Raw genomic sequence first — 27,431 nt, forward strand, 5'->3', positions numbered from 1 at the left:
AAGCATGGGTTCTGCGAGCATTGTGTTCTTGGAAAACAGACAAGGGTCAAGTTTGGCACTGCAGTACACAACACAAAAGGGATCCTAGATTATGTTCACACAGACGTATGGGGACCTTCAAAGAATGAATCTCTTGGAGGTAATCGTTGGTTTGTTACTTTTATTGATGATTTCTCAAGACGAGTATGGGTGTACATGATGAAACACAAGGATGAGGTCCTTGATATCTTTCTGAAATGGAAGAAAATGGTGGAGACTCAAACTGGAAGGAGAGTTAAGACTCTTCGGTCAGATAATGGTGGTGAGTACACTTCAGATCCTTTCTTTGAAGTTTGTCAGAATGAAGGGATCAAGCGACATTTTACTGTTCGCAAAACACCACAACAGAATGGAGTAGCAGAACGCATGAACCGCACATTGGTGGAGAAAGTTCGATGTATGCTATCACATTCGGGACTAAGCAAAGTGTTCTGGGGCGAGGCATTAAGCTATGCTCGTCATATTGTTAACCGGTTACCTTCAGCAGCATTAAATGAAAGAACTCCCTTAGAGGTATGGTCAGGCTCTCCTGCAAATGATTATGACTCTATGCGTATATTTGGTTGCTCAGCATATTATCATGTTACTGAGTCTAAGCTAGATCCTAGAGCCAAGAAAGCTATATTTTTGGGCTTTAGTGGAGGAGTAAAAGGCTACAGACTCTGGTGTTCTGAATCAAAGAAAGTGATCTTGAGTAGAGATGTCACTTTTGATGAGTCTGGCATGTTACAGCAAGAGAAATCACAGGAGAAGGAAAAACAGTCTGGTGATGCACAACATGTGGAGTTGGAGACTTCAGTCATCCCTATAAAGACTGTTCAGACAATCTCTACTGAAGGAGATTCAGATGAAAGTTCAGATGAAGAGGATGTAACAACTCCAGCAACCACACAACAAGAATCCATTGCAACAAGTAAACCGAAAAGAGTTATCAAGAAACCTGCTCGGTATTGTAATATGGTGGCTTATGCACTTCCGGTGATTGATGATGGAATCCCCTACACCTACAAAGAAGCAGTACAGAGTGTAGAAAGTGCAAAATGGAAAGAGGCAATGGATGAAGAGATGAAATCTCTCCACAAGAATCAGACTTGAGATTTGGTACAACTCCCTAAAGGAAAGAAGACAATTGGTTGCAAGTGGGTATATGCTAAGAAGGAAGGTAATCCTGGAAAAGACAACATCCGATTCAAAGCAAGATTGGTAGCAAAAGGCTATGCTCAGAAGGAGGGGATAGATTATAATGAGGTATTCTCTCCAGTTGTTAAGCATTCATCAATCCGTATTCTGTTAGCCTTGGTTGCACAGTTTGATTTGGAGTTAGCCCAACTTGATGTGAAAACTGCCTTCCTACATGAAGATTTGGAAGAGGAAATTTACATGTCTCAGCCAGATGGTTTCAAAGTCACTGGAAAAGCAAATTGGGCTTGTAAACTGAAGAAGTCATTGTATGGATTGAAACAATCTCCTCGCCAGTGGTATAAGCGATTTGATAAGTTCATGGTAGAACATGGATACACACGGAGTCAGTTTGATCACTGTGTATATTTTCGCAAACTTCTTGATGGTTCTTTCATCTATTTGCTCTTATATGTGGATGATATGTTGATCGCATCGAAGAGCAAGGTGGAGATTGATAGACTGAAAGCTCAACTGAGAACTGAGTTTGAAATGAAAGACCTTGGAGAAGCTAAGAAGATTCTTGGCATGGAGATTCAGAGAGACAGAAGAAAAGGCACAGTCTGTTTGACACAGACCCAATACTTGAAGAAAATTCTACAGAGATTTGGGGTAGATGGTAAGACCAAGCCTGTAAGCACACCTTTAGCTCCTCATTTTAAGCTAAGTGCTTCAATGTCTCCACGCACAGAGGAAGAGCGCAAACATATGGCTCAAATTCCGTATGCAAATGCAGTTGGTGCATTAATGTATGCAATGGTTTGTACGAGACCAGATATTTCACATGCTGTCAGTATGGTGAGCAGGTATATGCATGATCCGGGAAAGGGTCACTGACAGACAGTTAAGTGGATTCTACGGTACATTCATGGCACAACTGATATTGGTTTGAAGTTTGAGAGGGATAATAGACTTGGGCAAAATTTAGTTGGTTATGTGGACTCGGACTATGCTGGTGACTTAGACAAGCGTCGTTCAACAACAGGCTATGTGTTTACACTTGCTAAAGGGCCTGTAAGTTGGAGGTCAACGTTACAATCAACAGTAGCTTTGTCAACAACTGAGGCAGAGTACATGGCAGTAACAGAAGCTTTCAAGGAAGCTATTTGGTTACATGGGTTGATTGAAGATTTGGGAATTGTTCAAGAGCACGTGGATGTCCATTGTGATAGTCAAAGTGCTATTTGTCTTGCAAAGAATCAGGTTCATCATTCCCGCACCAAGCACATCGATGTTCGATTTCATTTTGTTCGAGAAATTATGGATGAAGGGGATATTCTGCTACAGAAGATTGGTACCGCAGATAATCCAGCTGACATGCTCACAAAATGTGTCTCAGGGATCAAGTTCCAACATTGTTTGGACTTGGTCAACATCTCTCGGTGTTGAGCACCTTCAGGGTGCAGCGCCATACGGCGCGTTAGAGGCAGCATTGATTGATCACGAGGATTGGATGGAAAAATCTTGCCAAGGTGGAGATTTGTAGCAAATTGTCAACATTTGCAAATTTGTCAACCTTTTTCCAACCACCATGACTTTCTTCTTGCAGTAGTTGGTTGGCATTTATTAGGCTGCACATGGGTTGCTGCCAAGGCTCTTCTTTCTTGTATAAATGGAGATAGAGAGTGCAGTGAGTGTAAGTGTAGAGGAAGTGTGCAGTGAGTGTAAGTGCAACTGTGAGAGTGAGAAAGTGCAGATTTGAGAGAAACACCGAGTGTAAGAGTGAAACACTGGGTTTTGTGGGTTTGTATTGGGTTGAGTTGAGTGTTTGTATCATTCCTCCATTAATATACAATCTGCTACCTCCGTGGACGTACCCGGTTTTGGGGAACCACGTAAATCTGCTTGTTTGTGTTTTATTTGTGTTTGCTTTCGGTCCAGTATGCACTACAGTGGTTAGCATGTTGTGGTCTCATTGCCCGAATTGCGCATTTGATGGTTAATCCAGGTTGATCAGGAACATAAGAAATTCAAAGATTTTTCACAATGATCTCATTCCTAATGTGACCAACATGCTTTGTGATAAAAATAAAGATTTTTCAATATAATTTTATTTTTTTAGGTGCCTACCTGTTTCTGAAAAACATAAAAGCTCTTCAACATGATTTTGTTTTCCAAGTGACCTGTCTGTTCGTGAAAATATGAAAGTTTTTTAATATAATTTTATTTTTGTAGATACTTTACCCGTTTAAAAAATATAAAGATTTTTCAAGATAATTTCATTGTAATGCATTACCTATCTAATGACCTCATGGTAAAAAATACAAAGATCTTTTGTGTTGATTGCTCTAAAATCAATACTGATAGTGCAAGCTGTTCTGAGTGTTGTTATAAGGGAACATCATGGCTGCTGCTGCTGCTAAACGAATTCATTTTCAAGGTGGAGTGGAAGTTGCCGAAGCACACGCCCTATTCCATGTCCTATCCACTGCAAAGGATATTGGACTTGAAGTGCAGGACTGCAGGTAACAGTCGACATCCTTGGGGTTATTCAGAAATTCCAGACAATACAGATATTTCATACCTGGAAAGAACTATTAGTGATATCATCCTTGCTTTAGCTCTTTCTTTTGTTTCCTTCTCTTGTTCATGAGTAAGGAGACAAGGTGATAGAATCGCTCATGAGCTAGCAAGACTTTCCTCTTGTTATCAAGAATAAAGGATTTAGTTGGAAGAAGTCCCTTCTAGTTTGGAGATTGGAGAAGCCAATTGTATTGCTTTCTGTTCCTTGATTAACGAAAGAATCTTAATTTTTTTAAAAATAAAAATCACACTTATTATTACCTTAAAACTTTGAAGTTAAACAGAGTGATTAAAAGTAACTTGACCAGTTGCTATACGTGTTTTTGTAACGATAACAATGCTTCAAAACAAGTAACTTGCAACCTCAAACAATAATTGTTTGAGTTTTCATGAATTAATGACTGTACAGTCTGTCCTGATACTTCCTTGGCTACCTGTCTTAACTCGCACCCTTCCAAGCTTTCTCATGGCAGTGGCAAAAGCTCCATTAAAATCGCTCGAGCTATTAGCAAAATCTTTGACAGTTGGCTGGGAAGCTGGATCCGTAAACAGCACCTCATCTGAAGTGAACAATCCCTTACCATTAACCAAATTCTGGAAATACACATTGTCAAAGGTTTGTGGGGTTACAGGGTCCATGTTAATGGCTATGCTGGGGTCTACATTTCTAGGACATCCATCCATCAACTGCTTGGCATAATCTTGATTTAGAGAAGGGTCAACAGGAGAGGACGAGGAGAATGAGTAGAGCCGATTCGCAAAGCGGCTGCAATGAGAGAAGCCTAGCGTGTGGGCTCCTGATAGTGCAATCATATCAATCTGGCTAAGGTTGTTTCTCGCAAACATAGCGTTAAGTTGAGAAAGATTGAAGCCAGGTTCTGGCAAGTTTCCTTTCACAAGTGATGCTTTTGAAACCAGGCCATCACGACGTCCTAATTCTACATTGAATGAAGGACCTCCAGCCTGAGTTTTGATCACATAAAACCCAAAGGTTAAGTTAGTTTCTGCTTTCAAGTAGAATCTGTAGAAATACTAGAAAAAATAAGTATAATTAGTTTGTGCGTTCCCTTACCAGGACTACGACATCCCTAGCAGCTATAGCCAAAATGTCTGCACAGGAGACTACTCCGGGGCAAGCTCCTTCGACTTTTTGCTTTGCCTTCACTACTGTATCAAATCCATCCCCTGCCAGAGAGAGATTATCTGGAGCATCCTTCTCTGCGTCTCCATTTGGTGAAGAAACCATTGTTGAAGCATCACAACCCTGTTAGATTGCAAGTAGAAACAGCTAGAGAAACTCGTATGGAAGTCGGCAGTATTGAAAGCCTAGTTGAAATCGCCAAACAATTCCCGTATAGAAACAATTGGGATAGTAATATTAGAACATCCAATCTCCTATAGTTTGAGGTATCATTGACAATTCCTTGGGACAAAGTATTCGACATTTTTTCATGACACGGTGCCTGGGGTTTTAGAACTGAGTTTTCATCAATGGAATTAACAACAATTATGACTACATGTATATTACGTATTGCATGTACAATAACTACGCTAATTAGTTCACCATGATGATCATTTACAGTGCTTGGACACACAATCAAAAGGCATTATGATCAGTAGCATGCAGTCATGCATGGATGATGATGATGATTATATAATTCATGACTACGGATGTACATTGAAGAGTATCAATTCACTACAAGTGTCAAAAATGGAACAAAAGAGAATCAATACCGTACCGTAACAAAGCAATCATGAAAAAACAGACGAAGAGTTGCTGGGATTGTAGTGAATGTCTGGTTAAACTTTGTGGAAACTGCCTTCTTCACTAGAGCTTCCACGTTAGGACAAGTAAAGCTGTAGAAGTCTTCTACTAGCTGTCCCTCTCCCCTACCTATGTCCATGATCAAAACCATCATCAGCAAGAGCATGCAACGTCCTCTCTCCATTTCCTCCACAACCTAGCTAGCTGTACAATCAATCACCTCTTTCTCATGAATACTCCAAAAGCCAAATGTGTTAATTTATACATATGGAAATAGAGAGAGCAAAAGAAAGAAAACAAGAACGCTTCCACCCTTTAAAATATAAATAATTGCAGGCAATTGCCTTGTGAACCAAGTCGATGCGGTGCGTATAAGGATTCAAGTACTATTCTGGCCATCTTGTACGTAGTCGTAATTTAGCATGAAGGTGGGTAAAAGACCTTAACTTCTACGACCACCTATCCAATAAGATGTAGCCACATCATCTTCATTATTTCATAGGTGTCTTACTAAAACAATATGCATTGGAATAAACAACACGATGTCGTATTCTTCAAGCCATAAGTTACATTTACGAAAGTTGTGCCCATTATATATATATATATATATATCAAGCTAGTTCTGCCGGGTCATATGCATGAGTAGCCCTCTGATTATTTCTTTGTTTCAACCCTTCATTCCTTTTCAATTCGTTGAATGGGTATAGCTGCCATTAGTTTAGTTTAATTTAATTTACTAGTTGTTAGTATCTCTAGATAGATAAGGCCTAAACGACACCTTCCTTGCCCTTGAAATAGATAACCATGTATGTATGTATGTATGATTTAAAATATCATACATACATACATACATGAGTCTCCGGATAAATTAGGCCTAAACGACACCTTCCTTGCCCTTGAAATAGATATGAAAATGACACAACAACAAATCCCCGGTCCAATAATAGGCATTTACACATATAAAAAGCATAGCTAGCTTAAGGTGAACAGGGAATTGCTTAAGGATCAAAATTATAAATTTATTTTTTATGTATATCTGACAAATGAGATCTTGAAGAATCTTCATTTTGTATTTAGATTTTTTTTTGTTAAGTGAAAACAATTTTTATTCCATGAAACATAATATATATATATATATATATATATATAGAGAGAGAGAGAGAGAGAGAGAGAGAGAAATGAGTGTTGGCCAAATATAAAGATTAGTTTCATTGCCAGCTAACTATTATTTAAAAATATCAACCATCTAGGTGGTGACCCAATGATAAAAGCTTGGGACCAAAAGGTTTGCTTTCTCTGTGGTCTCAGGTTCGAGCCCTGTGGTTGCTCATATGATGGCCACTGGAGGCTTACATGGTCGTTAACTTCAGGGCCAGTGAGATTAGTCGAGGTGCGCGCAAACTGGCCCGGACACCCACGTTAAACTAAAAAAACTAAAAAAAAAATTGACTGTTCATACATATTTTTTTCACTATATAATATTAGGACTTTGTCAACGAATTTAATAGAAGTGATTAGCAATGTGATTACAAGAGATGTGATGATTCTAATAAGAAAGAAACCAAAAGGGGGGGGGGGGGGGGGGGGAGAGAGAGATGATGACGGAGACGTGTCGGCAATAACGCCACGGGGCATGCTGTAATCGTGCATGTTAGGCTGTACTTATCTTTTCCCACTATTATGTGATTAATTAATCACAACTCACAAACAATAAACAAATACGCATTGACCATTTAATTGGGAAATTAAAGATTAACGTCATGCATGAGAGTTGCATTTCTCATATTTAATCCCTCAGAAACACATACAAATTAAAATAAAATAAAATAAAAATCTTAAGGTTATCTTTTAAGTTTCAGGGGAAAGAATTCCTATCGCCTAATTACAGGATCAGGGTTTCTTATGTTCAGAAGTTTTAAGGAATTGCACTACGTACCCACTTGTAAGATTTGTTTAAAAGCAATCACCATTAATTCTTGTTTTTTTATATAATGCACATATATAATCTATGCTTATTTATTTATTGATACATCTCAAAAATATCAAATTAATTAAATTTATATATTGCTTTTAATATCCAAAAATAATATACAAACATATATTCTCTAACCATATTAATTATATTTGAACTAATTAATTAGGTGATTGTGTTTGGTTAATACCTAGTAATAAAAATGATAGGTGTAAAAGTAATACTAATGTGTTGGTTGGAGAAACATAAACGAAAACATAAATTAATTTTTTTTAAAAATAATTTCAGAGTAAATCTTTATAAAACAGGAATGATAAAAAAAAAATCCCACTTAGTCCCGAGTATCTTTGTCTATTGTATTTTGAAACAATAATACGTTGTCTTCTTTATAATAAATAAGTGTAGCTTTTAGTCTCACCTCAGTACCATTAAACAAGTGTAATATTAGAAAATATCATATACGTGGAATCACAATTTATCAAATATCACTAAATTACCGGTCCATGGGCTATTGATAACCTATGCTTGTATGCCTCTATCAATGATAAATGTTTCCTTAGTTCTAACAAAAAAGTTTAGCATGTAGTCAGACACATTTAAGTTCGTGCATATAAAGAAAAACAAAGTATGTATTGAACGCAAACGTTGTCTAAATTTTACAATTTGACCATTCTAAATCCCCATAATGAAAAAAAAAAAAAAAAAAAAAGGAAAAATGTTTTACGACTGTTGATAGTGGCTACCAAAATGTTTTTATGGGCAGGCTCAAAGCCCAAACGGCCCAAACCAAAATACCCACTGCTTCACAGATCACTAGTCGTCTCCAGAACTAGCTCTAAACTTTCCGTTAGAGAAAAACTGATTCAAAATCCAAACTCAACACTCCCCCCCCCCCCTATCTCTCTCTCTCTTTCAGTGATCTTCCCGATGGCGATGCTTGTAGATATAGACACCAAAACCGAGTTAGGGTTTCCGTACTGGAAACCGATTCGTCGTCGTTTTGACCCCGAATCTCCTTTCTTCTCTTCTGGCAACATCGAGAGAGAACTCCTCGCCAAACAGGTCATCACTCTGTCATTTTTGCCTTTTCATCTTCCACTCTTAAATTCACAAAATCTTTACAGAAATTCGGTATTGTTTTTTCTACTTTTGATTTTCATTACTTAATGATATTGCTTTTTTTTTTTTAAAAAAAAAAAAACTAGGTTGCGTTAGATTTAAGTGAAGATGAAAAGCATAGGCTGCAGGATTTGATAGACGAGGATGGAAGGTATGAATTTTTTATGAATTAGGGTTTCATCATTTATAAGAAATTTAAGGTTTGTATTGTATTGGGTTTGTGCATTGAAACTTATGATTCTATAGTAGGGAGGTGGTTTGTCCGATTGTTGGTTGTGGTGCACACTTGATATCCTTGGAACACTTTGAAGATCATTATAATGGACGGCACACTGCGTCGTGTTCGGTTTGCTCCAGATTTTACCCAACGTCGCTCCTGCTCAGCATTCATGTGTCTGAAGCACATGACTCTTTCTTTCAGGCAAAAGTTGCACGCGGTTATGCCATGGTATCTTTTATCGGCTTCCCTCTTTTGTGAAATGAAGTGCATTATGAATTTCTAATACAACATTCTGTTTGGTTCTAATTGAGCTTTTGTACCGTTGAATCCTGTTTTGATGTCTAGTTCTTTTTTATTATCAATGCTTTTGTAGGTTATTTGTGCTATTTTTTGTTGTGATAGTGTTTGCTTAAGGTGTTATTACCTGTGCGCTACCATAAGAAATATAAATGCCTGTGCCTTTTTTATTTTCCCTTCCTTTGTAATATAATGACTCCATAAACAATCTAATCTGCCCCGTAATTCCACTCCTGAATGAACATACAAGAATCACTAAAATGAGAGAAAATGGCAAAAGAAAGGCTGGATTAGAACTCATTTGGATTAATGTTTACTGGTTGTAGAGATGGTTGTGTATGCAAACACTTAGTTTTGTTGGTCTTGTCTGTCTTCTTAGAATCCCATTGCTGTTTGTAAATTCACAAGATGATAAAAATTCTTCAATTTGTTTGAATGCTTGTGCTTTTGTGTATTTTCACTATTGTCTTTGTTTAATGTTAATAATTGTCTTTTCCTGCAGCAGTATGAATGCTTGGTGGAGGGTTGTGGTTTGAATCCCTTTTCATTATGCATTTTCAATTGATTTTCACTATGACTCTCTAACAGTCATTTGATTCTAGTTGATCATTATGCTGTCAACTCTTTCTTGGTTTCTATTGCATTATTCATCAGAGGATTTGGTGCATGATTTGTGTTTTTGTTAGCTGTAATATTGTCTGTATGATGCCTTACATACGATATTAAGAATTGTTTATGCTTCGATCCAATTTCTCTTCCTTTTTGGTGATTAGTGGGCTATTTGTCTTTCTTACAATTACTTGATAAGCAATCCAAACTATCCTAATTCCATTTTTCAATGAGAATCAGTAAAGGCAAGTTGATAAATAAGGGCTGAAATAAAAACTGAAGAGGACAATGCTTAGGAGTTAAGGCTTAAGGGACTGATCATTTCTGAAATCACAATGTTATGCTAGTCTGTCCAATCCACTTCGTGATTCTTAGAGTCCATATCCTCTATATAAATGAAATCGTGACAAAAATCCTTCAGCATTCAATCAGCGTTTTGAATGTGCACCTTTTAAGCTTCTTGCCTCTATACTGGTGTTCAATGCTAACAGTTGTTTTTTCCTGCAACAGTATGAATGTCTGGTGGAAGGTTGTGGTTTAAAATTCAAGAATTACAAGGGTAGGCAACAGCATCTGGTAGATAAACACAAGTTCCCTAGTTCATTTGAATTCTTCAAGAAAGCCCACCTATCCAAGAAAGCAAGACAGAAGCAACATCGCAAACAAGCTATTCATAGAAGCGAGGAAACTTCCAGCAAAATGGACATAGAAGGCGAAACCATTGATGGCCTTGTTTCAGCAGTATCTAAGTTAAGCACTTCAGATTCCTCTCCTTCTTCAATCAGCTTTGGCCACCGCAACACTCGTGGCCTCACATTTGTCCCTCGAGCGGTTCAGCGAGAGAAAAGGGCAGATTCTGTGCCAACAGGAGGGAAGCAATAGCCAGAACACTTGTAAATACCTTGTCTGCATGTAATTGTGGGACTGATTACTTGAGAGTTGGAAATAGCCATCCACGAATGCAAGTCTGAAATTTGAATTTGTGGAAAAGCCGATGCTTAGTTTTCGTTTAAATCCCACATTTTGTCATGCATTATTAGGTACTGATAATTGCATTCATACGACACCTAATTTATTTGTCATGTTTTTTCTTGAATTCAATTCCACAGGTTAATTTATTCTTTTTGAGTTGAGATGAAAGCCTAATTTAGAGTGCCAATGCCTGCATGTGTCTTCTTTCATGTAAAATCCATTACTTTCCTTCTGCTAATGAAAAGGAGACAAACACCAATGGCCATGCTATTTGGTAAATGGTTCCAGTTCTAGCTGACTGAAGGGCTCGCCGTCTCGTTCTTGGTTCCTGTAAATAAACTGCGTGTGTAAAGTCATCTAAAAAGCAAAGCTATCAGAAAACGACATGACATTCCTGTATCTTTGACAGCTGGCCTGTCATCACCTAGGAAATCTAATTCACTTAACGCAGTTAAACTGTGTCGTTTCAAATAAGGGCTAAGTAGTCAAACCAGATGACGAATCAGGGGCATCCATGTCCAAGAAAAATGCCTTAAGTCATCACGTCCTTCTTCACGCTCTTAAATCCCAGTAGCTCACAGATCCACCATCTTCACAACCACCAAAAATAGAGAGAAAAAGAGAGAGAAAAGAAATCGAAAAGAAATGGACGCCATCGATTCAGTATTCGATCCATTGAGAGAGTTCTCTAAGGACAGCGTTCGCCTCGTCAAGCGCTGCCACAAGCCCGATCGCAAAGGTTAGCAGCACCACCCACCCTTTCTTTCCTTTTTCTTTTCTCTCTTTTAGATTCGATCTTGTTGTGAATTCTGTCTAAAAAGACGCGTTTTGTTGTTGTTTCAGAGTTCACGAAGGTGGCTTTCCGTACAGCGATAGGATTCGTAGTGATGGGATTCGTAGGTTTCTTTGTGAAACTCATATTTATTCCCATCAACAACATCATTGTCGGATCCGTTTAGGTAAGCTCTATTCTTTGATTGATCTAAATATAATTCTTTTTTATTATTTATTGAAAGTTTTTAATTGCTAAATTGAGATCTGTTACTGAATTTTGTTTGAATTATATTTGATCTCTTCCTTTTATGATCAATAATTGAAGTTGCTTGTTTTTGTTTTTCTTAAAAAAAAATTGTGATACAGCCTGGAAACCAACTAGAAAATCCATGTTGTTTTGGTATGGGCTATAGAGTTACTTATAGGAAAAATAAGCAAGGCGAAGCCCTCAATCTTTGATGCTGTCATTGATGGTGGTGGTGGTATGTTACAAGATATCTATGGTGTATGATTGGGTCCATCTGTAAAGTACATAGTTGGGTTGTAATGGGTTACAAAATGCATGTCGTTAGGCTTTTTTCCCTCTGTTAAAAATGAAGCAAGGCGGGTTATCCAAAGGCTATATATAGGTATTGGTTTTAGTACTAGGTATGAAGAGATGGGTATATTGATTCTTTTTAGCTCACACTTGATGGTTTTGTGCGTTTTTTGCCTATGGTTTAAGATCAGATTTCACCTCGCTCTTGCTTGAATGAATGATCATTTCAAAATAAACAGAAGGAATACTTGTGACATTATTATGCATAAATGTGCTTACACAACACACACTTCATTTTATTTTATATCAAAATGTTAAACTTGATGCTGTTCAGGACCTTAAAATAATGTGATGAAACATTCGGCGGATGAATTTGAGTGTTTTTGGGTGGCTTGGAGTTGTAGTGTAACGTTTTGTTGACATTGCAGGATAGCATGGATGGATCCAGGCTTGATCGCAAAATCCTGAGATAGATGTCAATGTGGTGAAATGGAATGTTAGCATTGTTGATGTTGCTTTTTGCTGTATGTTGGTCTTGAAACTGTAGGATTGAGGATATTGTATGAAACTTTTGTTCCTTTTTATCTAGTAGCTTTTTTGGATTTACAAATTTTCTTTTTTCGCGTGGTTATTGTGTTCCAACAAGTGTTCATGTTCTTTAATTATATAGCCCAAAATGAAATTCAGGGAGTATTGCAACTTTATTTGGCCTCGGTCGGTCCTACACGGTAGGAATCAGCCTTGTCCCTGAGCTTCTGAGCAAACGAATTAGTGTCTGTTGGGGTCAGTTGGAGGCCTTTTCGCATCTCAAATATTAAGCAGGATCTAATTTCAGGTTGCTTGTAAATAGTACGCCGACTTTTGGGTCGTGACCTGCACTGCAAGTGATCCTCCTCCCACAAACCCTTCAATACCTATTATAGGCTTTAACATATGCCAAATGATTACTAGAGCACAATTTTGAACTCTCTAGCCAGTCTGGAATGCCTTCAGATCACAAAATGGCTTCAATTTTTTCCTCCAATTTAAAGGCGTGCCAATATATGGAGCATAGAAAACCCATTGGCTCGGTATGTTACCAGAAGCACGCTAGTAAAGCCATGGCAAACAAAGGTTTCCTCCATGCGATGAAACTGGCTAATTTGACACCATTCACAAGGACGTCCAAACAACCAGTGTCTCAGTATTTGTAGTTTTCAATCTTGATATAATGATAGAAATGTAGTAAATTCAAACTGAAGGGCGTAAAAAAGCAAAAAGACACCTGATAAACCAGATATTAACAGATTAAAAACAAGCATTTAGGATCACAATGCACACGGAAAAAATTGTTGTAGTGGCGCGCATCTATTTGCTACAACATAGAGCAAAAGCAATTAAAAAAGATCAGTAACTTTCAAATTCAGCAAACTGGGTTGCTATCTGCAGCATCAACATTGGAGGCAAGTACTAGCTGTGGCTGAGCAACGATACCTTCCTTTCTTGCCTTTTTGCGTTCACGCTGCAACCTGAAGTTCTCTCTCTTTCTTGCTCGATAGCTGTTGGGATTCTCGGGCTGGATTTCTCTTGGGTACACACTAATCTGCCAAACATACAAGACCATAATGCATCTCAATTTGGAATATTTATCACTCTCACAAACTGTAAGGTTTAAAATGTAGAATCTACCTTTTTTCTGTCAGGCCCAAATTTCTCAAATTTCACCAATCCATCAATCAAAGAAAAGATGGTGTGATCCTTGCCAATCCCCACATTCTTCCCTGGATGAAACTGAAAATGTAGGCAAATACTCAAATGTGGTAGCATGAAAAACTAGCCACAACACTATTTAATGCACATTGAATGACAGTGGGGAACAGCAGAGCAGATATGTTCCATAAACAGCAATATTAGAAAAAAGAATTTCGCATTTTTCAATATGCTTAGAGCAGTCATCTCAAAGTGATCAAATTTAAATTCCCTTATTCCAAAAGGAAATCATTTCCATGATCCCTAAATTCAGAGTTAATAGCTTTCACCCTCCAGAGCAAAACTCCAACCCACTCTTCCTAGACGAACCAAACATATAGAGTCAGCAAATCAGAAAAGAGAACACAAGATTCGCTAATTTGATATGGTTTTGCCTTGCAAATCTTTTTCACCGGTGACCTACTATGATATGGACCGCCATTACAATGAGGGTTCCTACAGTCATGGATTTGATAATTTGGATACAGGGTGACTAGTGGATTCCATGTTGGTGAAAGCTGGAGACTAGCAGAATACTCGGTTCTTTGACCTTGACAGTCCAAAATACAGACCTCTTGCTCTCCCATTTCCCCTTTTCTACATTACATATCACATTACTAAGGAAATTCCCTAACACAAAACCCCTTATTACAAAATCAAGCATTGCCAAAAAAATCAATTTAATTCCCATCGAATCGAACTTATAACTAATAACAACTACAAACTTAACCCAAAAACAAAACTCTTTTAAGAAAAACAAAGGTGCAAAACAAAGGTGAACTGCTAAATTTTGAGGAAATTAAGGCCAGACCTTGGTACCACGCTGCCTTACAATAATTGCGCCAGGTTTAGCTGCTTGGTCACCATAAATCTTGACACCAAGCCGTTTGCCTTTAGAATCACGGCCGTTCTTGGTACTCCCAGCTCCCTTCTTGTGAGCCATTTGAATCGTCAAGGGTAATGGAGCCTTCACCGGAGCCTTAAACGGCAACAAAGCAGAGCTTTTCAAACCAAATTTAAGGGACCCAACATCTCCTTTGAAGAAGGAAGATGAAGAGCTTGAAGATAAAGAAAGGCCTTTGAATGAACCAATTAGATTGAAGCTGACTGCCATTACTGCTTTTTAAGCTGAAAATTTGAAGACCCAGAAATGAGAATTAGAGGTTTATGTTTGTGGTGAATTAAATTAAAAACAAAAAACTGATTTACAATTTTTTTTTTGAGTGCTTTATAGGGTTTGTTTTATGGTTACAAGTGAAGAATAGATGAGAGGAGGAGGGGAGGGGAGGGGATTGAGAGCTTTATCTTTTGAAAGGTATTCACGTGAGAGTGTGATGGATTAGATGGAGAAAGGGAGGGCAAAGGTACATTTCGTGCCTATACTCTTTTGATTTTCAAACTGGTCCCTCCTTTGCCATATTTCTTGTTCTTGTTCTTTTGCCGATCTCCATTACTAGCATTGAATATGTCATAAGAAGCTATGCAAGATTAGCTTGTATGATTCAAGATTCGAATTCTAGAAAAATAATTGTAAATAATTTGTTGGGAATGTACTCCTAGTTCACGAATAGCCTTTGATGAAACATGCATGCTCAAATATTTCAAGTTTGGTTTCAAACGTGTTGGAGGAGGGTTGCTTGATAGTTGATAGAATTGAGAGATTTCATCAAAAAAATGGAAATTAAAAAAAATGTAATTGAGTATTGTTAATGTAGTGTATTTGAGAGCTGTAATTGGTACAAATCCATATATATGATAATTGATCTGAGATCTTACATAGATCTAGATTATTAGGTTTTCATATTAATTTATTGATTATTATATCAATTTTACTTAATTATCATAGTATATTCAATGTCATTTTAATATATATATATATATATATATATATATATATATAGGTATTCCCAACAATATAATTAAATTTAATTATGTGATTTAATATTTTATTTTAAATATAAAAATTATGATAAGTTATTAATTGAATTCAAATCATGTATGACATCGAATTAAATTTAACTATACTTGTTGATGTTTTGTAGATATAATTAGAAGATGGACCGTCTATTAATGTTCTTATAACCATGTTTGTTCATGTGGAGGAGTGCATGTCATGATTTATCAGTCTGTGGGAGGCCATTTGAGACAAAACAAGGAGAGTTATGTTTTTCTTTTTAAGGTGTACGATGTTTTTCAAGATAAGTTTTCAATTAAATTGTCTAAAATTAATCCTGATCGTTCTTTAATTTACAAGAAAAGCAATGAATTACAAGCAATTGATGGTCATTGGATTTGGAATTGCCTGCTCAGAAATTAGACACCGAAGAAATACTCCGATCAACTGAGTTTTTCTTAATTCTAAAATTAATTTAGAATTTTGGGATTAGAACTCAGAAGTGAATTTGAATCATTAGAAAACATGTAAAAAAAAAGGGAAAAAAGAAATGTTGAGAGTGGGATTTGAACCCACGCCCTTTCGGACCAGAACCTTAATCTGGCGCCTTAGACCAACTCGGCCATCTCAACCTGATGCTAAGTGTGGGAACTATGTATTATATGTATCAATACATATACCATTTGAGAAAAGAAAACGCCGTCTTTGCATAACTTAACGGGGACCAGGCATCTGAATCTTAACGCGAGGATCATCTTAGGGATTTGGGGTGGGAGAACTCAGCCCAATCTGATATGGTATCAACCGAACGTGGCGGCTGGATGACAGGCGCTCCCATCATTAACGAGAGGGAGCTAGGCTTTTTAATATTGGTGTCGAGCGCTCCCGTCATTAATTGACGATCGTTTTCCATTGACTGAACTCAGCACGACCTCTGCCAATGTTTTTACTTCATGTAGGTTCTTGAAAATCCAAGTAAGAAAAAGATTATGATCCATTTAGCAAGTGAACGTATATGATCACTTATTTTGGATGTGCTTTAATTGCAATTTTCATTGCTTTGGGAAATGAAAGCTCTTGAAATGTATTAGCATCAAGCTACCTAGCATGACCCATGTTGCATGAATTAACCTGAAGTGAGCACTGTTTTGATACGCCTACATCCTTCAGTAGTAAAGGTTAGAGGAGTGGACCAGAACAGAAACACTTCAATAGTCAACTGAATTTTGGAATCGTTTGCTAATTAGGCCATGTTGGGGATTGAGGCCTATGCAGGGTATCATCAATCGCCACTTTAGATGCCTCACGATCCCGTGCAAAAAGAACATGAAATAACGTGGATCGGAAAAGGAGTGAACAGCAATAGTTAGCTATGTACGAAAACTAGCTGCTACAACAATGAGCTTACATTAGAAACATGCGGAACGTCGCAGCCCAGAATGAAACTAGAATACAGACAAATTGAGTGTCAATCTACCTAGGCTGAAACAGCGGTGAAACCCTTCTTCGAACAGTCTCCTGAACTTGTTCAGGTGACAAAACTGATGCCTCACCTTCAAAATTGGCATTTTCCATCTGCTGATGCAGCTGCATAACACAGGAAAGAGTTGACAGATGTTAAGAGGTCCCTTCCAAGTGAAATTGATCAATTGTTTCATAACTAAATTGTTGTTAGAATATCCAAAATATGAGCAGCAAATGAACATTAAATAACATGTCTCCAGAATGATGTCCAATGAAATAAATTTTACAGCCCTGAGGTTTGCATTTTTATCTTTGAGCAAAAACTGCTAAAGTGAATGAGAAAATGAATCACACAGGCATTTACCTTCTCAAGAATTGCAGATTGATCATCCAGGTGAAATTTGCGCATGTGCTTTAGCATCTCTAGTTGCTGCAAAAAAAATTCCCAACCATTTAGTTGTATCCATCTTCAACCAACCTCTAATACCAAAATTCAACTAGATTTTACCTGCTCCTGTAGTTTTTGTTGATAGTGCATTTTTCCAGCAAACTCATCTGGTCCAAGCTCAGCTTCATCGCAGGCCATTTCTTCGCTGTCATTTCAATGCATATCAACACCAAAAATACCGAATCAGATAATCCAATCCCTTGCAAAAACCAGTGCATGTAAATGGAACATCTGTTTCAACTCATGAAAACAGGGACATCATAAATGACATCAACTTTTTTGGAATAAAAAGTAAAGGCACTGTGAGGAAAGAACTCGGAAACAATGCAGACAGTAAACGTAATTCTCCAATAAGGAGAGCATTGATAAAGACAAGTCATGTTCCTTAAGTAAATCCATCTCAGTGACAATAATATAAAAGGAATGGTCAAGTATGTCATCAGGGTTTTTCCCATTGTGACTAGAAAATACGAAAATAAACACCCTTACTTACTAAGTCCTAAACATGTGCTTACAGGAGATGAGTAAAACAGAGTCCCTGACCCTCAACCAATTCAACTTGTTATCCAAGGCATTTGAATTGTCTATCAGTTTTATTTCATAATCGCCATTAGTATTGTCCCTATCATGCATAAAACTTCATGTATGTAACCCCATTCATATAGTTGCTCATTTTTCATTCCCAGCAATGAAAACTGCATTTCTATCTTCCAACCCCATTGGAAAGGAATCTTCTACAACAATTACATTTCATGCCAAAGAGAAAATCGATCTTCCATAGGCCCAGTAGAGTTCAAGATTTATCAATGGTATCTTTACTTGGAAAGGGAAATTTCAGCCAGAAAAATGTTGGAAAGTTGAAAAAAATCGCATGCTGTTGGAGAGAAAAAAAGCTCAGACTACATTCAACTCCTTGGGAAAATGTAAGAGCTCACATGACAGCAACTGTTACCTAAGGAAAAAAGAGGCACTGCTTTTTACATCTTTAAAAAATTTGTGAAAGGCCTAAACCTTAAAATGACAATAACTTTTACAGTGGAGGCTGGAGAGATGATGCTGTACATCACAGGTCAAAAAAAAATGAGGGTCCCTGTACAAGATCATAGAAAATTAATGGCGGGTTCTTGTACTATCTCATATGTTTGTGTCCTCTTTAAAAGTAATAATAGTTCACATAAAAAAATGCAGAATACTCATATGCTGTCCAATGGCTTAACAAAAATTACTCAATCAGAAATCTGTACCAGAGACAGAGAGACAACATACTTTGCAACAAATTTGTAAAAGCGAATCATCAAATCCTGATCATTTTCATAGACCACGTTCACTTTTCCCAAGCATGAAATACCAAAACTTGGATCTGCAATAGTAAAACAGTATTTTTCATGATATCAGATTGCTTTAACTTCTTAGCACAAAACTTGCACCAGTATTGAAGAATAACAAATGTGAGTCAGAATAACTGAATGGATCTTTCAATGTCTGTCATCATGGCATGAAAGCAAAAATAGTCAGAACTTTCCAACTAAGAGTAGTCAATTTCCAAAAAGAGAATGACCACTTTACCTATACAAGTCGAGATGCTAGTGATATCTTGAATACCAAAAACAGGACTTTAAAGGATAAAAAATATTCATGTAAAAAAGTCCAAAGCGAGATGACCCCTACATCAGTTTAACTGCTATGAAAGCATAGCAGCTATCCCCTCCACAAATCTATAATGCACTATCCGTCACATTGAGCTTCATTTGCCCTATTTTAAGATGAATTGCAATTAAGAATTTACTTAGAGGTAATGTTTCACTTTGCAGATGCATTCGCTATCTACAAAAAAGAAAAGAGATGCGTGGTTCAGCAATAAAATTTCCAAAGCTCTAAGAACAAGACTAAATACTGATAGATCTCCATGAGATTGCTGTAACAAAGGCAAAGAAAATAACAAATAAAAAGTTACACCAGCAACTTGTAGCCCATGAGAACATACGAGGAAAGAACACAACATTCTATCAACAAGCCTCAACGACTGTATGTTCAGCCCAAGCACAATGAAGCAAGTGCAACAGATTTAGTTACCCACGAAATGCACATACAAGTCAAGCGACAGTGCACTTTCCAATCCAACCAAGCTAAACCAACCATATCACTTTTTTAGATTAAAAATGGATTTTCAAAGATAAGACTCGAACCCCTGTCCTAACAAAAGTCCTAACCGCATTTGCTTTGCAAGAGTACCAATACCCAGCATTTTGAAAATGAGCAACCCCCATTTGGAAAATTTTATTGAGAAATTCAAAGATACTCCGGGACAGACTCACCAACCCCCATTTCCAAAAATATAGATTCCTGGATTGTAGTGGTAGCAGCAACAGCTTCCTGCATTAAGAATCCCATCTCAAAGTTTGACAAACAGAAGCGATACTTGTTAATCAAAGGGCAAACCCATCATTTTTTATTATAAAAACACTCACCTGTTTGTCATTCACGGCATCAGCGATCCTTTTCTTTACATCTAACAAAGAGTATTTATATGAAAATGGTAAATTTATAGTTACAATGAAGGAAAAAGAAAAGGAAAGGGGGGGATTTTGAATTACCAGGCTGGGAAGTGAGTTGAGAGAAGGAATTAAAGAGATAAAGCAACTGTTCTCTTGATAGCATTCCTGAGCTTTGTAACGGTGAAGTTGCCATTGATGATGATGAAATTTCTCCGCAAAATGGAATCAGACAGACAATATTGCTGTCACTTCACCTCCCTTTAAAGAGAAGGCAAAATGGAGCCTTTCATATACTAGACACGACGGCCATCATTAACCCATATTCTAACTTACCCTTAGAACCACAGAAATAACATGGGATGAGAGGCCCCAAGTTTTCATTTTTCATTTAAAAAAAAAAAACTGTGTTGATTTTGACTTTTTTTTTTTTTTTTTGTGAGGGTTTAAGATTAAACATGTTAATTTTAGTTGATACAGTTTCAGAAATTTAAAAAAAATAAAAACTAAACTAAGTTTTAACTCAATTACTAATTAATCAAATCAATTTCAAATTGATTCTTTAAATTGATTTGATTATAATTGTAACAAAATGCAAAGTTAGTAGTTAAATACTATAATTTAGGATACAAAGTTACTAGTTCAACATAATAATACCTAAACAACTAAAACATATGGAGTTTGATATAAAACTTAATTGTTTAAAATAACAGTAAATCTCTTGATTTTTTATTTTTATTTTGTTTAATTTAATTTTTTTTTAAGTCTAATCAATGAAATTAGCCTTAAAATTATGATAGATTTTTAAATTTAAAAGACAAAAAACTCAAATGTAATACATCAGAATAATATATGTCAAATTCAAAATTTGCATAATTTTATTTTAATCCTAAAGTTTATTTTTATATTTTTTCATTACCAATATGAGAGAGAGAGTGACATGCTAGAAAATAGTATTAGAGAAATGAAGTATTTAGTTGTAGCAATTCCGGTAAACAAAATGATCAAGTTTAGTGTTAGAATGTTTCATTTAACAAGAAGTATTTGATAGTGGTAGTTTGGGTCCTCATCTTGCTGGAAAAGATAGATTGCAGCTTGAAAAGATTTGTGATATTAGTTTGATTTCTCGGATTTTAACTAGTTTTTCACTACTTTAAGGATACAAATGAGTTTATTGAGGTTTGTTGAGTGTTTTCAACTACTTTGGCTACCAGAAATTAGGTAAGCGGATAATGTATCATCTATCATGACAGATGATATGTCATTCGTTTTAAAAAAAAAATTCTAAAATTTCACCTTAATAAAAAAAGTTAAAGTAAGGTTAAGTATATGATCTGATACTAAGGGCCAAGAGTTAAGTCTAACCCTTTTATGTTTTTTTTTTATTTTTATATATTTTTTTTTCAATAAGAAAAAAGTTTATTATGTTGATTCACTTACTTTTTATTTTTGACATGGTTCTTAAATAATATTATAAATTTTTATTTGATTTTAATAGTATTTTTCAAATTAAGTAATAAGCTAAAGGGTGTGGGGAATTCACTGTTCACCCACACCTACGCATTCCCTTTCCTTTCTACTTTTTTGTTTTTTTTTTTTTGCACTTTTTGTTTTTTTTCCCTTTTTTCTTCTTTTTTTGTTTTTTTTTCTAAAATTCTCTTTGTCAATTTTACTTTTTTAATATTGAGATGGTTAAAAATTTTGCTTTGTAATTTTTTTTCTTTAAAATATTGTGGATTGCTACGGTGTTTTTCCACTTGGTTTTTCTATTTTATTTTTCTATTTTTCAAAATTATATTTTTTTTATTTTAGTTTTTTAATATTGAGCTGATATAGAATTTTTTTTTGTAATTTTTTTTCTTTAAAACATTGTTGATTGCTACAGTGTTTCTCCACGTGGTTTTTTTTATGATTTTCTCCAAAATTATCTTTTTCAATTTTATTTTTTAATATTGAGTTGATTAAGAATTGCAGTTACAATATGTGAGGGAAGCACTGTAGCTTTCCTCGCAAATTACTGTGGATTGCTACGATATTTTTTCTCACATAGTTTTTTTTGTTTTTTTTTTTCCTAAAATTGTCTTTGTTAATTTTTTTTTAATATTAAGCTGGTAAGAATTACAATTACAAGTAAGAGTAGAATGAAAATTTAGTTTTGTAATTTTTTTCTTTAAAACATTGTTGATTGCTACAGTGTTTCTCCACATAGTTTTTTTTTTTGTTTTTTGTTTTTTTATGATTTTTTCTAAAATTATCTTTTTGGATTTTATTTTTTAATATTGAGCTGGTTAAGAATTACAGTTACAATATGTGAGGGAAGCACTGTACCTTTCCTCGCAAATTTCTGTGGATTTCTACAGTGTTTTTTCCCACATAGTTTTTTTTGTTTTTTTCTAAAATTATCTTGTCAATTTTATTTTTTTAATATTAAGCTGGTTAAGAATTACAATTAGAAGTAAATACAAGTAAGGCTAAATCATGTGGGGAAAACACTGTAACTTTCCTCACAAAACACTATGGATTGATACAGTTTTTCCTCACTTGGTTTTTTTCCAGTTTCTTTTGTGTTTTTCTTTTTTTTATAATATTTTTTTAAAAAAATTATCTTTGTCGATGTTATTTTTTTAATATTGAGCTGGTTAGAATTTAACTTTGTAATAAAGCTTAATCATGTGGGGAAAACACTATAGCTTTCCTCACAAAATATTATGGTTGCTACAGTGTTTCTCCACATAGTTTTTTTTTTCTTATGATTTTTTTCAAAATTATCTTTGTCAATTTTATTTTTTTAATATTAAGCTGGTTGAGAATTACAATTATAAGTCATTACAAATAAGGCTAAATCATGTGGGGAAGCACTGTAGCTTTCATCATAAAACACTGTGAATTGATACAGTGTTTCCAGCATGGTTTTTTTGTCCCTGTTTTTTTGTGTTTTTTTTTCAAAAATTATCTCTGTCGATTTTATTTTTTTAATATTGAGCTTCTTGAGAATTTAGCTTTGTAATTGTTTTTCTTTAAAACACTGTGAATTGCTGTAGTGTTTTCCCACATGATTTTTTTCATGATTTTTTCCAAAATTATCTTTGTTGATTTTGTTTTTGAATATTGAGTTGGTTAAAAATTATAATTACAATAAAACTAAATCATATGGGAAAAGCGTTGTTGTTTTCCTCACAAAACACTGTAAATTACTACAGTATTTCTATAAATGATTTTTTTTATGATTCTTTCTAAAATTATCTTTGTTGATTGTATTGAGGAAAACACTGTAGTTTTCCTCACAAAACATTGTCAATTGCTACAACGTTTTTCCTCATGGGTTTTTTTCCTTGCAAAATTATCTTTGTTGATTTTTTTTAATATTAAGTTGGTAGAGAATTTAGCTTTGTAATTTTTTTAGTTTTTTATTAACAGAAAAGCTAAATCATGTGGCAAAAGCATGGTATCTTTCCTCACAAAACACTGTGGATTGCTATAAATCATTTTGTTCAGTCTCTAAGTTTTTAATCACCAACATAAATTTTTTTTCTTTCATGAAATATTGGCTTCATCATACCTTTATTTTCTATTACTTATCTAGCACTGGTTCACAATTATAACATTATCAAATACATTTATTTTATAAACCCGCAGCAGCGTGCGGGCATGTCATCTCGTATTATGTATTTGATGTGAAAATAATAACACTAGTAATACATTGTTTTTGGAAATTTGATTCAAATTCATCAAACCAATAGATATGAGATGAGAGATTCATGATTATTAAACACAACTCAACTCTCAAAATTGACCAATAATCTGCTAATTCAGAACTTGAACTAAACCTAGTCTCATTTTAATTTACTAACCTGAGATTAATCAAATCAAAATAACCTAGTTGACTCATTCAAGTCAACTCTAATTTTTTTTATATATATATAACATCGGTGTTATATTTATAGAAAAAAACTTGAAAAAATCAAGTGATATCATCTTAAGGTTAACCTTGCAAGCACGTAACCCGAGCCTTTAACCAATTTAGGACAGCATTGCATATACATATAGAATGGGTCCAATTTTTTTGAAAGAATTTGTATGATTTGGCGGCAGTTTTTATGGTGGGCGATTTTGAAATTTGAGTCTGGAAATGGAACTTTGAAAAAAAGCACAACGCAATTAATAATAGTTTTGAGTAAAGGTAATGATTTTTGGTTTGGTTATTATTAAAAATAAATAATTAAATTGAATTTTTTTTTTAAAAAAATCCAAAATCAAATTAAAACCATTTCAAACCGATCGATTTTAATTCGGTTTTTTAGAATAAAAACCAGTTCAGACCAGTTTGGCTCGGGTTTTTTTGGTTTGACTCAGGTTTTTTTTCAGTTCAGTTTTAGACTTATAAAACCAAAACCGAACCGAACCGGCCAGTTTTTTCAAAATTTTAATTGATTTAATCGGTTTTTTTTACAGTTCAGTTTTTTCGGTTATTTTTTTTCCGGTTTCTCGATTTTTCAATTTTTTTACACAGGTTTTGAGTTAGTTTTTTTATTTAAAATTGTATTTAAATACATTTAAAAAATACACTTAACATGAAAAAAATCAAATTAATGTTTTTCAATTATTTTAATATATTCATGTTAAGAATTAAAAAATTTAATACATTTTCTTGAAAAAAAAAAACATTATAAAAAAACTCAAAGCACCATAATATTAAACACATTTAAGGTCTAAATTAACACAAAAGGATTGAGCATGTACAAAGACATCAAAAGGGAACTTGCCATTTACTATTCCTCGAGCAAAAAACAAAAAAAAAAATAAACAAAGCAGAAGTAGAGCATATAATTAGATAAAAACATTAGCCCACAAGGACTCTAAAAATCCTCATCCATCTTGAACACATGATTGTCACCATTCCCATTAATACTAGACATAACTGAAGCCTTTTGATACTCTCCGACTCTCTTCTCGAAGAAATTTGTCTTCCCTTGCAAGGATATCAACTCCATCCAATCAAATGGATTAGCCACATTGTACACCTTCCCGCACCCAAGCGCACCCAACAGCCTATCAGCTACAAACTCAATATACTGACTCATCAACTCCCCATTCATCCCCACCAACGCGCATGGTAGCGAGTCCACCACAAACTCCCTCTCTATATCCACAGCTTCCTTCACTATCCCCTTCACGCGCTCCTCACTCAGCTTCTTCCTCAACAGGCTGTAAAGGAGACACGCGAAATCACAATGAAGCCCTTCATCTCGCGAGATCAACTCGTTCGAGAAGGTCAGGCCTGGCATTAGCCCACGTTTTTTTAACCAAAATATCGCACAAAAACTCCCCGAGAAAAATATCCCTTCCACGCAAGCAAAAGCAATTAACCTCTCCGCAAAACTCTCGCCTCCGTCGATCCACCGTAAAGCCCACTCCGCCTTCTTAGCCACACACGGCACCGTCTCAATGGCATGAAACAGGCGGTTCTTCTCAGTAGAATCCTTGATGTAGGTCTCCAACAAAAGACTGTACATCTCTGAGTGGATATTCTCAATCGCGATCTGGAACCCGTAGAAAGCACGCGCCTCCGAGACTTGGACTTCTTTCATGAAACGCCCGGCGATATTCTCGAGGACGATTCCATCAGAGGCGGCGAAGAAGGCAAGGACGTGAGAAATGAAGTGTTTCTCGTCAGGAGTCAGGTTTTCCCAGTGACCGACATCTGAAGAGAGATCGACCTCTTCAGCCGTCCAAAATGAGGCTTCAGCTTTCTTGTACATCTCCCAGATTGATGGATATTGAATTGGGAACATACAGAAGCGGTCTGGGTTTTCAGCGAGGAGGGGCTCTTCTGGGATTGCAGGCATTTTGGAGGCTTGTTTTGTTTTTGTTCGAAAGAGATAAATTAGGGTTTTTTGTGGTGAGTAGAGGTGGGTGTGCGGGTGTGGTTTTTTATAGGGGAAAAAGGAGAACGGAGAAAGCGAGGGAGGGTTTTGAAATTTTGAGAGCAGCGGGGATTTTGAATTTTTTATTTCTTTTAATAAGAAGCTTGCGGGAGAATGAACTTGGAGGCCGGGGCTAAAAACGGCAATTTTTGGGATTAGAATGAATAGGTGACGTGGTGGGTTTTAATTGGAAGCCTGGTTTGAATATTGTGATAAGTCCAGGGTAGGGTTGGTGGGGGATTTCGTTTTTTATTGGTGAATTGCTTGCGAGTTGTGGTGCCACGTATTACAAAATTTGGCTCGGCTTAATGGATCAATTTAGATCCGGTTTGATATCAGATTTAACCCGTGCTAATTTTAAAAATTAATTAAAAGTTAATTTGGTTAAATTTTTAGAATTAGATAAGTTAATTCAAGATTGGATAAATAAGATGTTGGGGATGAGATAGTCGGAAACTCGGAATGATACGGTAGGAGACAAGATTAATTTGTATTTGATATGATGGATGAAATAGAAACTCTTGTTTCTCTTCGTGTTTGACAATAAAATTCTTGGTAGAAAAGTGTAGTAAATTTTTTGCCTTAGGTTAAATGGCTTTTTTTTTTATAAAAAAAATATATATTATTTTAAAATATTAAAATAATAATATATTGAATTGAATCATGTATTTTGAGTTAATTTCTCAAACTCATTATACGAATTATGGATTTTAAATCCCATGTGAGATGATTGAAAAAGGTGACATCAAATAATAAGCGTGATTTAATCGAGAAAAATCTTTATAAATTGCTATCCTTATCTATTTTTAAGCAGTAATAAATCTTTTGGATTATTTTTATAATTTTATAATACCTTAAAAAATTATTATAATTTATTTTTAACTCTTTTTAAATTTAAAACAAATCTGTTGTATTTGCATTATGCCTTTTAAAAGCTAATTAGTCCTTTAAAGAAAAGCATGAAAAAAATTAAAAAATCGCGGCACATCTTTTTTTGTTGATTTGTTGGCCTCGTCTAGATCCAGATTTAACCTAACAATTTCATTGTAGAAGTTCTATACCATTCTTCACTCACTCAAAGAGTATAAGAGGGTCTTATAATCAAACTGTAATTCTACTAGCTGAATCCTGCAAATTGCATTATTATTAATACTGTTGTGTTTCTTGTATCGCACCGTTAAGCCTTCAAACTGCAAACGTCTGTTAACTCTTTAATCATATGCCATGTTAATTCTTCTGCACGTCACATGAATCCATTCTATTATGAAAGTTCAACATTTCACTTATATAAATTAACGTATGCCCTTAAAGCACATGTTAAAAAAACCCAAATTATAATACTTGTTTGTTCAAGATGTAGAACCAAAGCTTGTAAATATATACTGTGATAATATATTTAGTTTATTATATAAAAAAAATTATAGTTAAAAAATAATTAGTATAGATTGGTAGTTTATCGTTATAAGAGTATGTT

General features: G+C 35.3%; 6 protein-coding genes and 1 non-coding gene across 9 annotated transcripts; 2 read left to right on the top strand and 5 right to left on the bottom strand.

Annotated features, from left to right (window-relative positions):
• Positions 1-3,968: 3,968 nt before the first annotated feature.
• On the bottom strand, positions 3,969-5,792 carry LOC7456237 (peroxidase 51). Its single transcript, XM_002298597.4, has 3 exons — positions 5,481-5,792; positions 4,814-5,005; positions 3,969-4,704 (listed from the first exon to the last, which is right to left on the bottom strand). Exons 1-3 carry the CDS (start codon positions 5,688-5,690, stop codon positions 4,129-4,131), a joined length of 978 nt encoding a protein of 325 aa, XP_002298633.4. The 5' UTR covers positions 5,691-5,792; the 3' UTR covers positions 3,969-4,128.
• Positions 5,793-8,317: 2,525 nt separating this feature from the next.
• On the top strand, positions 8,318-10,841 carry LOC7456236 (uncharacterized). Of its 2 annotated transcripts, none has more exons than XM_024585050.2 (4): positions 8,318-8,540; positions 8,684-8,748; positions 8,847-9,045; positions 10,234-10,841. In XM_024585050.2, exons 1-4 carry the CDS (start codon positions 8,406-8,408, stop codon positions 10,603-10,605), a joined length of 771 nt encoding a protein of 256 aa, XP_024440818.2. In that variant the 5' UTR covers positions 8,318-8,405; the 3' UTR covers positions 10,606-10,841. The 2 variants fall into 2 exon arrangements, with proteins under 2 accessions (XP_024440818.2, XP_002300111.4); XM_002300075.4 differs by having other exon boundaries at positions 8,319-8,540; positions 8,844-9,045.
• A 414-nt stretch (positions 10,842-11,255) lies between these two features.
• Positions 11,256-12,617, top strand: LOC7495791 (protein transport protein Sec61 subunit gamma). 2 transcript variants are annotated; one of them, XM_024585067.2, is made up of 3 exons: positions 11,256-11,434; positions 11,539-11,655; positions 12,439-12,617. In XM_024585067.2, the coding sequence occupies exons 1-2, from the start codon at positions 11,341-11,343 to the stop codon at positions 11,652-11,654; spliced, it is 210 nt and encodes a 69-aa protein (XP_024440835.1). In that variant the 5' UTR covers positions 11,256-11,340; the 3' UTR covers position 11,655; positions 12,439-12,617. The 2 variants fall into 2 exon arrangements, with proteins under 2 accessions (XP_024440835.1, XP_002300110.1); XM_002300074.4 differs by having other exon boundaries at positions 11,259-11,434; positions 11,539-11,654; positions 12,436-12,617.
• Positions 12,618-13,272: 655 nt separating this feature from the next.
• Positions 13,273-15,053, bottom strand: LOC7495790 (50S ribosomal protein L27, chloroplastic). Its single transcript, XM_002298596.4, has 3 exons — positions 14,547-15,053; positions 13,676-13,777; positions 13,273-13,589 (listed from the first exon to the last, which is right to left on the bottom strand). The coding sequence occupies exons 1-3, from the start codon at positions 14,847-14,849 to the stop codon at positions 13,410-13,412; spliced, it is 585 nt and encodes a 194-aa protein (XP_002298632.2). The 5' UTR covers positions 14,850-15,053; the 3' UTR covers positions 13,273-13,409.
• A 1,127-nt stretch (positions 15,054-16,180) lies between these two features.
• Positions 16,181-16,261, bottom strand: TRNAL-AAG (transfer RNA leucine (anticodon AAG)). The gene has a single exon. It is a non-coding gene; the product is annotated as a tRNA-Leu (tRNA).
• Positions 16,262-16,943: 682 nt separating this feature from the next.
• On the bottom strand, positions 16,944-20,376 carry LOC7495789 (uncharacterized). Its single transcript, XM_002298595.4, has 7 exons — positions 20,136-20,376; positions 20,010-20,050; positions 19,857-19,914; positions 18,808-18,901; positions 17,602-17,686; positions 17,458-17,523; positions 16,944-17,216 (listed from the first exon to the last, which is right to left on the bottom strand). The coding sequence occupies exons 1-7, from the start codon at positions 20,227-20,229 to the stop codon at positions 17,103-17,105; spliced, it is 552 nt and encodes a 183-aa protein (XP_002298631.1). The 5' UTR covers positions 20,230-20,376; the 3' UTR covers positions 16,944-17,102.
• Positions 20,377-24,782: 4,406 nt separating this feature from the next.
• Positions 24,783-26,059, bottom strand: LOC7456235 (ribonucleoside-diphosphate reductase small chain). The gene has a single exon (XM_002298594.4). It carries the CDS (start codon positions 25,877-25,879, stop codon positions 24,890-24,892), a length of 990 nt encoding a protein of 329 aa, XP_002298630.1. The 5' UTR covers positions 25,880-26,059; the 3' UTR covers positions 24,783-24,889.
• Positions 26,060-27,431: the final 1,372 nt, after the last annotated feature.

Source organism: Populus trichocarpa, chromosome 1 (genome assembly GCF_000002775.5).
Source record: "Populus trichocarpa isolate Nisqually-1 chromosome 1, P.trichocarpa_v4.1, whole genome shotgun sequence".
Lineage (NCBI taxonomy): Eukaryota > Viridiplantae > Streptophyta > Magnoliopsida > Malpighiales > Salicaceae > Populus > Populus trichocarpa.